The following is a 14,039-nucleotide window of genomic DNA, read 5'->3' on the forward strand; positions in this document are numbered from 1 at the left end:
TATATAGAAGATCGTATATAGTCGGCCGATCCTAATGAAATTTGGCAAATCAGATTATTTTGTCCAAAATAGAATCTGTACCAAGTCCCATCTTTCTAACTTAAAAAACAACAAAGTTATGCCAATTCCGATCGTTGTATGACAGCTATAGGATATAGTCGGCCGATCCTTATGAAATTTTGTACACAAGATATTTTGGTCAAATATAACATGTGTGGAAAGTCCCAACCCTCTAACTTAAAAAACACTAAAGTTATGGCATTTCCGATCAATCAGTTATATGGCAGCTATAGGATATAGTCGACCGATCCCGGCCGTTCCGACTTATATACTGCCTGCAAAGGAAAGAAGGGTGTGTGCAAAGTTTCAACTCGATAGCTTCAAAACTGAGAGACTAGTTTGCGTAGAAACGGACAGACGGACAGACGGACAGACGGACATGCTCATATCGACTCAGGAGGTGATCCTGATCAAGAATATATATACTTTATAGGGTCGGAGATGTCTCCTTCACTGCGTTGCACACTTTTGACCAAAATTATAATACCCTCTGCAAGGGTATAAAAAGGGTGGCTGTATAAATTATTTAAATAAAGAACGACGAAAACCAAATGCGTGCCCACGGTTTCACGGAATAATCCGATCTATACTTCATGTTACACCTAAGCCTAGCTTATCTATTGCGGCGAAGCGAATTCACACAATATTTTCATGCACTCCCGCTCCGCCCTATGCTAAGTTTCAATTCTATTTCTATTTTCCATCTTTATATTCACAAATATATTAGATATATCTATTTATAAAACTATCTTATTTCTACAGGACGCCTATATCAAGCACCTCCTCTTTTAGTTGCAAGTTGCAAACGCTCGCTTACTGTAGCGAAGGTGCACCAAGAGGAGACTCGGCGCAAATCCTGCAGCAGATAGCTGTCTCTAATACAGTCAATGGCCTAATAGAATTTGAGGCCTTCCGCGTACAACAGGAATTTGGAATGGAGGAAGCAAGAGGAGATGTCATTTATAAGCATGATAAATATGAGCGGTCCAAAAGTGCTACCTTGTGGAAGGCCATGAGGCAATGAAGGGACTAGAGGTGGGATCTCCAATATAAACGTGGCATGGTGGGTCTGGCAAATAAGATTCCAGCCAACTTAACAAGGAGGAATGAACGCCAAATCTTAACAGCTTAGCAAGTAGGGCTGCGTGGCAAACTTTAGAGAAAACCACTAAGTTAGTCGTGGTGGATCTTCCAGGCAAGAATCCATGCTGGTTGCTGGTTACGGATCAAAAATGTTGATTTTTTGGTGACTTTACACTCAAGTAACTAGGCAGTGATACAAATCTTGGCGATAGGACGGTAGTTTGTGATGTCTGACCTACAGCCACCTTTATGAATGGGCGTGATCGAGGTAATTTTCCATCGAAAAGCAAATTTACCCGATGATAGTGATAAGGAGAAGAGAAGTTGCAGAGATGTGGATAAGGATGAGAAACACTTCTTAATAAACAAGGGGGAGATACCATCCAAGTCAGGGGTATGATACTCAGTAAAATGACTAGAGGCTTCGGCAAGGTCACAATCTAATATGTCCAAGCTTCCAACCTCAAGAAGAGACAACATTTTCTGAAGTACTTCCTGCTTATCCGAAGAGTTTTTCGGCTCCAGATTTGAGGCAAAATATTTAGCAAAAAGTTTTGAGATTCCCTTGACAGAGTTAGCTTCCAAACTTCATGGAAGAAAGTATTTAAGAGGATTGTTTACTATTCACAAATCGTCAAAACGCTTTAGGGTTGGATCTGAGGCTAGCTTCGACATCGGAATTATACTGGTTATACAGAAATTTATTGAGGAATTCAAATTCCCTCTGATATTGCCGGTTTATCTCACCGGCTCTTTGCTCCCCTGTCTTTAAAATCGCTTATAAAATTGTTCCCTTCTATTCTATCATATAAAAAAACCTCTTGACGAGGTAAAGTACCGGTGACGAACCTGCATGCGAAACCCAAAATATCTGATATCAATTTTAGTGACGAAAATATGCTATATAGGTGTACAAAATTGCATATAAAAAATATTCTTGTTCGGCACGTGACTGATTTTTTTTTGTTTTTATGCACGTGCCGAACAAGAATATTTTTTCTAACAAGAAGTTTTTTTTATAAACATATATATTTTTTATAAACAAGAAAGGAAAGCTAACTTCAAGCGGAGCCGAAGTTGATATACCCTTGCAGTTAAGCAGAAGCTTATATTATTATTATATATATCGGATCCTATATAGTGGTCCGATCCTTATGAGAATTTCACCATCAACAAAATTTCTAATAAAAATATTGGAAACAGCCCCAAGCATCTTTAAAAATAGAAAGGTTGTGCCATTTCCGATCGTTCAATTATATGGCAGGTATAGGATATAGTTGGCCGATTCTTATGAACATAGGATTAGATTGCCCAAAGATTGGAAACCGTAGACAGTCCCATCATTCTAGCTTAAAAAAAAAACAAAGTTAAGCCAATTATCCTAATAAAATTTTGCAAATTTGGCCATTCTTATTGGCCAAATTTCATAGGGATCGGCCAACTATATCTAATAGCCGCCATATAACTGAACGATCGGAAATGGCACAACTGCAAGGGTATATCAACTTCGGCTTCGCCCGAAGTAAGCTTTCCTTTCTTGTTTTTCTTTGGGACCTCAAGATTGGTACCTCAACCGACCCGTCCGACATTTCTTTTAGAAGTTATTCAAGAAATTAGATTTTTACAGCTTTTTCAAAAAGTTGTAGAACAATAATTGCTCATATGACAAAACAAATATCTCCAATTTTATTCAGGATTGCCAAGAAAAAAATACAGACAAACAGACAAACTGGCTTCATTTTGAAAAAAACTGTAAAAATCGAATTTCTTGAATAACTTCTGAAAGAAATGTCGGACCGGGTTGGTTGAAGTACCAATCATGTGAGTCTTCTCATTAAGACATGAGACACTGGAACACAAAGCAGAATTACAACAAAAGTTGCCATCAAGCAACAAAGTTCGAGGTTAGCCGAGTGGAGAGCGTCGTGGTTCCTAACACGGAGGGCCTGGGTTCGAGTCCAAGTTGAGTCAATGTTTACGTTTTACTTTTTATAATCCCTTTTTTATTTGGATTTTATTTTTAAATAAATAAACTAAAATCTGAAAAGATATACTCCATATTTTTTAGGGTATAGACCAAATATATGCAAAAAGCAAAGTTGCCAATCAAATACACACATATGTATGTATAAGTAAATGCAAGCTTCACAGGAGGCTGCACAAAATGGGTAGCTGCACTTACAGAACTATATCTTGAGTTAACGGATTTTGCCAGATATGAGCAATATATCAAAAGTTGCGTCATCTCAAAAGCTATCTCCACGTGCAATATAAAAAGGATCAGTCGACCAAATTTTGAAAAATAATTTTTTTTCTTAAAAAAAAAGTTTATTTTCAGTGTATTTTTTTTTGTGTACTATATAGACGTTTGGTCTCAAAGGAAGTGAAATTGATATTTAAAAAACCATTTCAACGGTGTAAAGCTCTTTTTAATATCTTTCTTAATTATAAAGTTATGAATTTTTTCATTAACAAAGTTTTTTTAATTTTTTGACGTAAGCTTAAGGTATTTCAAAAAGTTGTAGAACAATAGTTGCTCATATGATAGTAACAAACATTTTCCAATTTTTTTCAGGATTTTTAAGAAAAAAATAGTGCAAACAGACAAACCGATAAACCGACAACTGGCTTCATTTTGAAGAAGAAGAAAAAATCGAATTTTTCGAATAACTTCTGAATGAAATGTCGGATCGGGTCGATTGAGGCGTATCGTACCAATCGACGCGTATTTAGCTCTAGAATGCGAACATATAAAAATATTCTATCTGGGGACTAAAATGTGTCCAGCCCCAAAAAACACCAGCCCCATTTTAGTGATTAAAAATTTTTTTACTTTCACCCTAATTTCTCCCAAACCAAATAACTTTTGGAATATGTTTCAACAAAAATTATATAATTGAAACAATACCTTTCGATTGGTATATCATTCATTTAGATCGGTTGCCTACAGAAAATTTTTAATTCTTCGGCTGTATATAGAGTTTCCTCGCGCACGCCTAGGCATGCAGGTCGTCACCTCGTGGACTTCCGTCCACAGTGATGTTTTTTAAGCCCTCTGTGTACCAGGGAAGCTTGTACGACCTTCGTACCCTAACAGAGGCAATATTGTTAATAATGTGGAACATAGAAACCAAAAAATTTGGTTTAACAGTCAATCAACCTATCCGAAAAAAGGAAAACCCAAAATTTCAATAGGATTGGTGAACAATGCAGAGGAATTCCGGGTCCCGAGGCCAAAAAATAGAGCTCAGGTTGACGTCGCCAGCTACCATTAAAGCGCTAGGGTCCTCCTTTCTAGCACAGACACTGGCGATGTTTTCAGATGCGCATGATAGATACTAAATGCACTATTTGGTGGGATATACAATGCAATGATGGATTGAAACGGCTAGTTGATCCAGTAGAGTCGACAACCGGAAGTCTAACAAACGTGGCCTCCCCGCTCACGATGGGTGTTGGATGATTCACGGTCTTTCTGAAATAATTAAAACAAGTTGGGCTCAAGGAACTCCGAGGAACTAAAGTTGCTATTGAGCCACGTTTCCACAAGAATGATTAAATCAAAATCGCAAACTAAAGAATTCAAGAGAACCATGCGAGATTTGTTCCTTATTCCCGATATATTTTAAAATAAAACTTTTAAGCTCTTAATAGAGTCAAAGGCAGCAAGATCAACGCGGTCCACTGTAGGCGGCTGGGTAATAAATGTGAAGGCACTGGCAGGGTGCTGACGCAAGTGGCCGCATATACCAAATGCATAGCTCCAAGATAGCCAACGAGGACATACCAAAATGTTCCCCTCTACATTGGACCTATGAATGTCCAGTCGCCGTGGAAATCTAGTGACAGGTAAAGATATGGAGCGATTATATAGCGTCCACGCGCAGCTCTACGCTCCAATCCAAAATGTCCTGTTCCTTGGGACAGCCGCAATTAACGCAGTGGAAGCCTGGGTCAGTATAGTTTTCTCATTCCCAGCACAAATAGAATTAGTAGGGGTACCACAACTTGAGACCCCTCTGAAGTAGCCATGGGTCTTTCAAGAGCATGATCCAATTTCTCATTAAGGCTCAGGTAAAGAGATTCCAGATCCAGAATGGCGCAGCTATCACATTGTCACAATAACTTTGGAATATGTATTACAAGTTTTATAGCCTCAGAGGGCAAATCAACACAGGCGATATGGTAGGCACGGCGGCAAATCGATTAGCACCGAACGGCCTCACACCAACGAAGCTGCGTAGCAATAACTTCACCACTACACTTAGTACACACGAGCGGCGAAATTAGCAGAAGATAAAACGTCCAAAAGCAAAAAAAGCTAGATGCAGACTGTTTCAAGAACCGAGCCATAGATTCCCAAGTTGGCAGGCTGTCATCACTGCTTCCTGCGAGAGAGTCTTCCCACTTGGCCTTTGTGGCAGGGTCCAGCTTTTGGAAAATGATCTGAATGATGAGGCATCCTTAATTTTCGTACCGCAACTCATGAAAGCCCGCATATGATTATTGAATCGGTCGGATAACTCCCAAAGAGTTGAAACGGATCCCGACGAAACCGTCGATTACTAAAACAGTTGCACAAAAGATCCAGGGCAACATCATAGTAAGAGTCAGTAATCTCCAGCGCTCTCACGGTCTCCAAGTCTGGCATGAATTGACCTGCCTGATGGGTGTCAATCGTCGCCCTAAACAGGGCGCAAAAATCCGGCTACTCGGCATAGCCACTGATAAATGTTGGCATCGGCAACGGGTGCAATGAGGGAGCAGGCCTTTATGGAGTGGGTAAAATACCAGCACCACTGGTACCACCCAAAAGCGTAGAGTACGCAGCTACTCTCATGGAGCGCTTGGCAACCTCCACCTGGATGTCAACGTGCTCGTCCGTGGCCAGCTGTGAGAATTTACAATATAAATTATTTCCGATTTCGTTGTAATTTAGTTCCTCGAATTCCTCATGCGAGTGTCAGAATGGTTCTGCTTCTGATGCAGGACCTCCATTTCATGACACGTCACCTCTGCTCTTTACCGCAGCATCCTCCGAGTAGGAGGCGAGGCGGGGGAAACGCACACAAATAAAATATGAACTAGTGTGCAGCAGTTTTAGGAAAGTTTTTTTTTTAGTTTTACTAAAAGTGCATGCGCTACAATTACCAGCAAATCGAAATAATTTTCGAAAATGTAAACACTCTTGATTCACTAAATTGGAGATAGAGGTGGGACCAAACAATATAGTTTTATATACCTAGATTCTGATCGAAAATACGCGTCGATTGGTACCTCAACTTTTGAAAAAAATTAAGACAAATTTTTAAGAATATTTCAAATAAAGATGTTTCGCAAATTTTTTTTCGCAAAAAGTCCCGTCCGTGTTTTCCCTTTTTTTCTTTTTTCTTTTTTAAACCAATGGTTAAACCAAACGGTTAGATTTCCTTAAAAAAATTAAAAAGACTCTTAAACTTAAACCGCCATACGAAAAAATGTATCCCAGGAAATGTATTGCGTTAGCGTTACAGCGTTATTGAATGATGGCCCTTCTACTTCACATACTTTGCATGCGTTATCCCTAGAAAGGGTTTTGTTAGCGACGTCGATCGTAAGCGTTTAAGAAAGACGTGCACATATTAGCCCGAGCATTACTTGACTCAGAGTTACAAATGAATTTCATTAGTGAACAGAGCTTTCAGATCCGTAGGGAGGAATCGTGCACCAACTTGCTTGGAATTGGTCAAGCAATATGTATCGCCAAATAATGGTGAATGAAGCGGATAGGCGGTACCAGTTGATAGTGTGGAAAAAAGGCACAACTGAATCCTTGAAATTGTGCAAGCTCAACACCGTTACAATTGGCATTGCACCAGCACCTGGCCATAAGATGTTTGAAGAGGTTGAGTGAATCCGCGACAAATACATTCCCTCGAGCTGCTAAAGTTATTGGGTCTGACTTTTACGTCGACGACATTTAACGGGTGCTGGTTGCGTGGGGGAGCTAAACACACTTAAGTCACTCAGGTTCTTAAAAGCGCTGGGTTTGAATTGAGTAAGTGGATTTCAAACTCGCCTGAAGTTACTGCATCCGAGAGCACCGTTAAGCCAATAACACTTTCGGACTCAGAGCCAACTGAAGCATTAGGAATCGCTTGGGTTCCCAAAGTTGACGTATTTCAATTTGAAATTGATTTTGAAAATTTGTGGTAGACCACCCTACAAGTCCTAAATTGCCCTTTTTGTTTGTTTTGCGTCCAAGCCAGTTCATTTAGATTCCTTTTTATTGGCATTTCAAAGATTCGTTGGGCGCTGAGGATGTGCGCAGATCGTTCACTGCGACAACGCGATGAATTACGCCGGACCGAGACGCCACTTCGCTGCAGCAAATCGAGGACGAAGCGGACGTACTGCGACAATACGCATCGAAAAATGGATGCGTATTTGTGTTTATACCGCCTCGGGCTCCGCATATTTGCGGACTATGGGAGGCAGATGTCAAATCTGCAAAGCACCTACTCCTACGAACGGTGGGCAGCGCGAGGTTGACCGCAGAGAATCTGCAGACCTAACTCGTTGGAGTCGAGGCCGTCCTGAACTCAAGGCGACGGCGAGGCATTTACTCCCGGGCACTTGTTGACAGGCTGGACGCTCATCGCCCCACCAGCACCAACAATGTGCACGCATTTGTTTTTCGTAATTTTTTCATTTAATAATTTATACGGCCACCTTTTTTCTCGTGATAAAATAATATCATTAAACAAATTATATATTACATATTATTAGTATCATGTAATGTTTTCAAATTACCCCGATACCTGTTTGCGAGATAATTTTATATCTAAAATCCCGAAACTATGGGTGGCTGTATACTTATTTAAAAAATAACAACGACGGAGAAATGCGTGCATTCGGCATCACGTTATAATTCGATATATATTTTTCATGTTATACTTAATCCTATCTTATCTAATGCGCCCAAGCGGGGCGAATTCATACTATAGCGAAACTAAGCTTTTCTTGTGTTCCCGCTCCGCCCTATGCTAACTTATACTATACTTTCATTTCCTTTTCTATTTCCATCTTTCCAGCTATATATTTACCCCTTAGCCCGCTTGTTATTGAAAGTGTTATTGATTACCAATTCGTTCTGATTTCAATTTCGAAGTCCGGTATTGATTTAAGGGGTTAAAAAGGGTGATTAAAAACGGTATTTTTCCACTTATTTTTTTGCATATAAACAATGAAATATTTGAATAAAACTTTTTATTATTTAAAAGATAGCTATTTTAAACATTTTATGAAATTTTCAAAAAAAATTCTTTTAAGATCATTAGAAATAAAAATAAAAAAGTTCGTGTTTTAGTAAAGTCAATAAACTAGAGGAAGAAGTTGGTGTTTTAGTAAAGACGTGTATTAGTAAAGACAATATTGAACAAAAGGGGAAAAAATAAAAATTTAATTTTTGGCAGACGTTTTTATAAAAAAAGTCAAACTTGATAAAAATTTCTCGACAATTTTTATACCCTTGCAGAGGGTATTATAATTTTGGTCAAAAGTATGCAACCTCCTGAGTCAATATGAGCATATGAGCATCCTTCTTTTGTTTGCAGGCAGTATATATGCCGGAAAGGCTGGGGTCGGTTGACTATATTCTATAGCTGCCAAATAACTGATTGATCGGAAATGTCATAACTTTGGTGTTTATTAAGTTAGGGTGTTGGGACTTTCCACACATGTTATATTTAGCCAAAATAATCTGTTCTGCCAAATTTCATAAGGATCGGCCGACTATATCCTATAGGTGTCATATAACTGAACGATCGGAAATATAAGAATCTTAACTGCAATGGTATATTAACTTCGGCTCCGCTCGAAGTTAGCTTTCCTTTCTTGATTTTTTTTAAATAGTTGTAATAAAAAAATCCTTCGTTCAATACCTTGTAAATCATATCTCAAAGATCTGTGTAAAATTTCATTATTTTATGAGAAAAAGTCGGATCAACTTTTCTATCAACAATATTCTAGAGATTATATAGAATTCAATAAGACAAAAACAATTTTAGATATTTGGAAACCGTCAAAACCATGTAACCCCTTAAGAACACCTCAGTCTTATTTTAAGAATTTTAGTTGTCATATTAAGCACCCGTTTTTCTATCAGTACACTATTTGAAATCCTTTTGGAAAGTATTTATGTTGTCAAGATTCGCAATTATCCTGTAAAATGTGAACCAAAATTGACAGGTAACATTTACACTTGAAGCCATAATTGGTTTGGTTTCTCCATGAATTTTGAAGCTTTACAAAGGATATAAAAAGGTAGCAGTCCTGGATCCTTGGGTCGCAAATCTAAAATGCCAAGAGTCCTAGTTTTGTGCTTGTTTTTATATACGCTATGTAGTGTGGCTAGCTCTGGGCTTTCCTATTATGCCTGCAACAAATCGGATGTGTCTATAGGTGTGTACACTTTAATTTCAAATATTCTTCACCAATAAATAAAATTCGGTTTCAGCACTTTCAAAGATTATCAGCGGACTAAAGCCACGACCTATTTCAATAATAATACTATTCGGAGCCAATCAAAATAATAACAACTGCGAGGACGAACGATCTTTTCATGTGGACGAGTTTGTAAAGCGACTTCATCGCATGTATTATAATTCAGTGATATTTAACGACCCGGAGATGTTCTATCAATACATAGAGGCAAATCTAATGGGTGCAATCGAGTGTGTCAGTCTGATTTTAGATGATCCCAATGAATTATTGGATAGCCTTTACAGCCGACACTTAACCCACCGTTTAAGCCTTTACATTTTTTATTGGGGTGCTCACTGGCTTCCAAGGGTTAGTCTTTTAAGATTTGAGGAGCCTCTTCGTGCGGTTGTAGTAACCCGGCCTCGGAAACACGCTTTTCATATATATTACAATCAGGCACAGCCCAGCAAATTAAACCATTTGCAGTTAGTCAATTGGTATGATAGTAACAACCTTGGTCTGCAACGGTGTCCACTCCTTCCTTCCGGAGCGTCTGTCTACAGAAATTTTGACGGTCGCGTTTTTCGTGTCCCTGTTTTTCACGTAACGTATTAAAATTTGTATATTGAGCTCGGATAAACTATCTGAATTGCAGTCACCCCCCTGGTTTTGGGTCGCCTATGGGAACAACAGCGGCAGTTTAAGCGAAGACCTAACATCTTTTTCATATTTAGATAATAACGAGTTGCGGGTTACGGGTGGACGCGACCACCGTCTGCTTAAGCTTCTGGCCCAGCAAATGAATTTCCAGTTTAAATATATAGAAGCTCCTGGTCGAACACAAGGATCCTTTAGATCAGAAGCTTCAAAAGACAGCTTTACGGGTGGCATCGGACTACTGCAAAGTGGTGTAAGTTAAACAAGTTATAAACTTTAATCCATGTATTTATTTTTTTTATCAGTAGCTTGCCGATTTTTTCTTAGGTGATGTCGGTCTAAGCTCGGAGCGGCTTAAGGCTATTGAATACTCGTTTTTTACATTGGCTGATTCCGGTGCATTTGCCACTCATGCACCTAGACGCCTGAATGAGGCCCTCGCCATTTTGCGACCCTTTAAGCCGGATATCTGGCCTTATCTTATTCTTACGATCGTCTTTTCTGGTCCCATATTCTACTTTATTATTTACATACCTTATCTGTGGCGACGGCACAATATCCCACCGGATATAGAGTATTGTGGCGGACTTCGAATTTATTTGGCCTATATTAAAGAGATTACACCCAGTACGGTGCGTAGTCACCAACCGACGATGCATTTGCCAGTCGAACTCTTTCAAAAGTGCATTTGGTTTACATTGCGGCTATTCCTGAAACAATGTAAGTTATAGCAGAGATTAAGCAAAAAGTATTGGAAAACATATGAGCCATCCAAAGGAATTGGTTTAATAGTAAAAAAGTATTATAACTTAAGCTGCGGCCGAAGTTACATTTTCTATCTCGTTAATCTTCAGTTGAATAGTTAATACTTTAACTTCATTCGGTCCACCATTCTCTTTCATTCTACCACACTTTTTCGTTTTGCTCAATGATTTGTTTCCCGTACAGATGCACAGATGCTGTCAAGAAAATATTCTTTACTTTATTTTTAATAGCTTGTCGTGAATTGTATAACGGCTATCGTGCCAAATTTTTAACAATTGTGTACTGGGTGTCGGCTACCTATGTCTTAGCCGATGTCTACTCCGCCCAACTGACAAGCCAGTTTGCGCGACCCGCCCGCGAGCCCCCAATCAACACTTTGCAGCGCCTGAAAGAAGCCATGATTCATGATGGCTACCACCTTTATGTAGAAAAGGAGAGTAGTTCGTTAGAAATGCTGGAGAATGGGACGGAACTTTTTCGACAGCTCTATGCCCTTATGCAGCACAAGATTCCCAACACTCAGTCTGGTTTCTTAATTGACTCAGTGGAGGCGGGCATACAGCTAATAGCCGATGGCGGCGAGGACAAAGCCGTGCTGGGCGGACGGGAGACACTCTACTTCAACATGCAAAGCTATGGAGCTCAAAACTTCCAGCTCAGTCAAAAGCTATACACTCGCTATTCAGCGGTTGCAGTACAAATTGGTTGTCCCTTTTTAGACAGCTTAAACGAAGTGTATGTAATGAAAAAAATTTTGTTTCTTTAATAACTTTCTTGACTTACTATTTAGTCTCATGCATCTATTTGAAAGTGGAATTCTAGATAGGATAACAACAGCAGAATATGCGGCTCAATCACGAAAAATGAGCAATAAAAAAATCTGCATTCTGGGGAGATAACAGCAGTTGAAAGTACTAAAGTCAGTACTAATGAGGAAGTTAGGGACTTTCAAAATCAGCCGGAAAGCAGTGAAAACGAAATTATTATGCCACTGAACTTGCGATTGCTTCAAGGCGCCTTTATAGCCCTGGCAGTGGGCTCGTTTGCAGCAGGTAAGGAAGGAAACATTTTATATCCGTTCCTACTCTTTGTTTGATTTTTCCTAGGATCGATGCTTCTTTTGGAGATAATACTGTGTTACATGGTTAGGGACCCAAAATCGGATGATTATTGTACTTACTGGTGTACCTTTTGGCATAGAATTCGGAAATTCTTTAATAATATTTTCATAAGAAATAACTAAACGGTAAAAAAAATGTTTATTCTTATGATGTACAACTAACGCACATTGAATTGAATGTTAAAATAAAATAATAATAAATTAAAATTCTGCCAAATACGATTATAATAACAGATTTTTTATTCCGCTTTCAATTTTGATTTGATTGAATTTTTATTTTTTCAAAGAAATTTTTTTTTAGTATCAATGTCTTAAAAACTAAAATTAAAATTAACCAATAAGAGCGAATATAACTGTTTTAGTTGCTTTTCATGTTAACGGTTTTTATAGAATAGTATTTGATGGAAAATATACCTAAAATTTTAGGTAATGTGTCTATTGTAACTTGTTTTTAACAAAGGACGGCTTTAGCCGCGTTTCTCTACTGTATAATACCCTGTACTCATGTTATTATAATTTTAATTTATACCACTATTTCTGGCGAAAATGTTTAACTCAAAAACGATGCGATTTTTATACTCTTTCAGAGGGTATTATAATGTTGGTCAAAAAGGAGACATGTCCGACCCTATAAAGTACATATGTATATTCACGATCAGGACTCCCTCCTAGGGGAGGCTTTTAAAGCAATCGAGTTGAAACTTTGCACACATCCTTTTTTTGTGTCTAGGCAGTATGTAAGACGGAACGACAGGGATCGGACGACTACATCCTATAGGTGCCTTATAACTGATTGATCGGATATGCCATGGTGTAACTGGTGTTTTTTAAGTTAGAAGGTTGAGACTTTCAACACATATTACTTGGCGAAAATATCTTATGTAAAAAATTTTATAAGGATCGGCCGACTATATCCTCAAAAAATAATAGACAAAATAATCTATTCGCCGAATTTCATAAGGATCGGCCGACAACATCCTATAGCTGCCATATAACTGAACGATCGGATATGGCATAACCTTAACTGCAAGGGTTAGCTTTCCATTCTTGTTTTAGTATAATATCAAACCATAGTCATCATTTGGAAAACTGTTAAACAAATTTGTTTTTTATTTATATTAATTACCTTAAAATTTTATGCTCATTTACTTAATTATATTATACATATATTAGCCAAATTATTAGCAAAAACATATTGGCTAATATAAAAATTATATTAGCATATTATTGTTCAAATCAGATTATTTTGTCCAAAATAGAATCTGTACCAAGTCCCATCTTTCTAATTTAAAAAACAACAAAGTTATGTCAATTCCGATAGCTATAGGATATAGTCGCCCGATCCTTATGAAATTTACATAAGATATTTTCGCCAAATATAATATGCGTGGAAAGTCTCAACCCTCTTAAAGATAGAACTTAAAGATATATGTGTGTGTATACATGTTGTGGATTGTAAAGCTAATAGGTAGAGAAAATGTAAGGATGACAATATAGGCTAACTTATAAACTATGTATCGATAGTTCCTAAACATCCCGGGCCACCCTGAAACACGGTTTCTGAACTGGGTAGTTTCGCAATTTTAGTTATTGGCCGGGTCACTTCTCCTGCTGCCGTCTTGATCCTGACTGCTCGAACCATATTTTAATTTCCTTGGAAAATGTCGATCACCTTCGCTAGATGCTATGATGCTGGTGGTGTGTTGGACTCCTTGACGAGCTGCAGACTTGTCAGGGAGCTATTGTGGTGCTATTGTTTCCAGAAGCCTTGGTGTATAGATTGGATACTCTGCCAATATCCCTGTCGGCCCACAGGAATGTGGCCAAGATCCGCCTCCGGTATTGTTGTGAATGGTCTCCCGATAAGAAAATGGGCTGTCATCTATATCTG

General features: G+C 38.4%; 1 protein-coding gene across 1 annotated transcript; it reads left to right on the forward strand.

The window, feature by feature from the left end:
* The first annotated feature begins 9,478 nt into the window (after nt 1-9,478).
* LOC6502333 (ionotropic receptor 40a) lies at nt 9,479-12,309 on the forward strand. The gene is given in 8 exon segments (XM_001967595.4): nt 9,479-9,585; nt 9,641-10,209; nt 10,262-10,516; nt 10,572-10,983; nt 11,259-11,763; nt 11,819-11,901; nt 11,904-12,080; nt 12,135-12,309. Coding segments are annotated over 8 exon segments (2,241 nt in total). The 5' UTR covers nt 9,479-9,482; the 3' UTR covers nt 12,272-12,309.
* The last annotated feature ends 1,730 nt before the right edge of the window (nt 12,310-14,039 follow it).

Source organism: Drosophila ananassae, chromosome 3R (assembly GCF_017639315.1).
Source record: "Drosophila ananassae strain 14024-0371.13 chromosome 3R, ASM1763931v2, whole genome shotgun sequence".
In the NCBI taxonomy this organism is placed as follows: domain Eukaryota; kingdom Metazoa; phylum Arthropoda; class Insecta; order Diptera; family Drosophilidae; genus Drosophila; species Drosophila ananassae.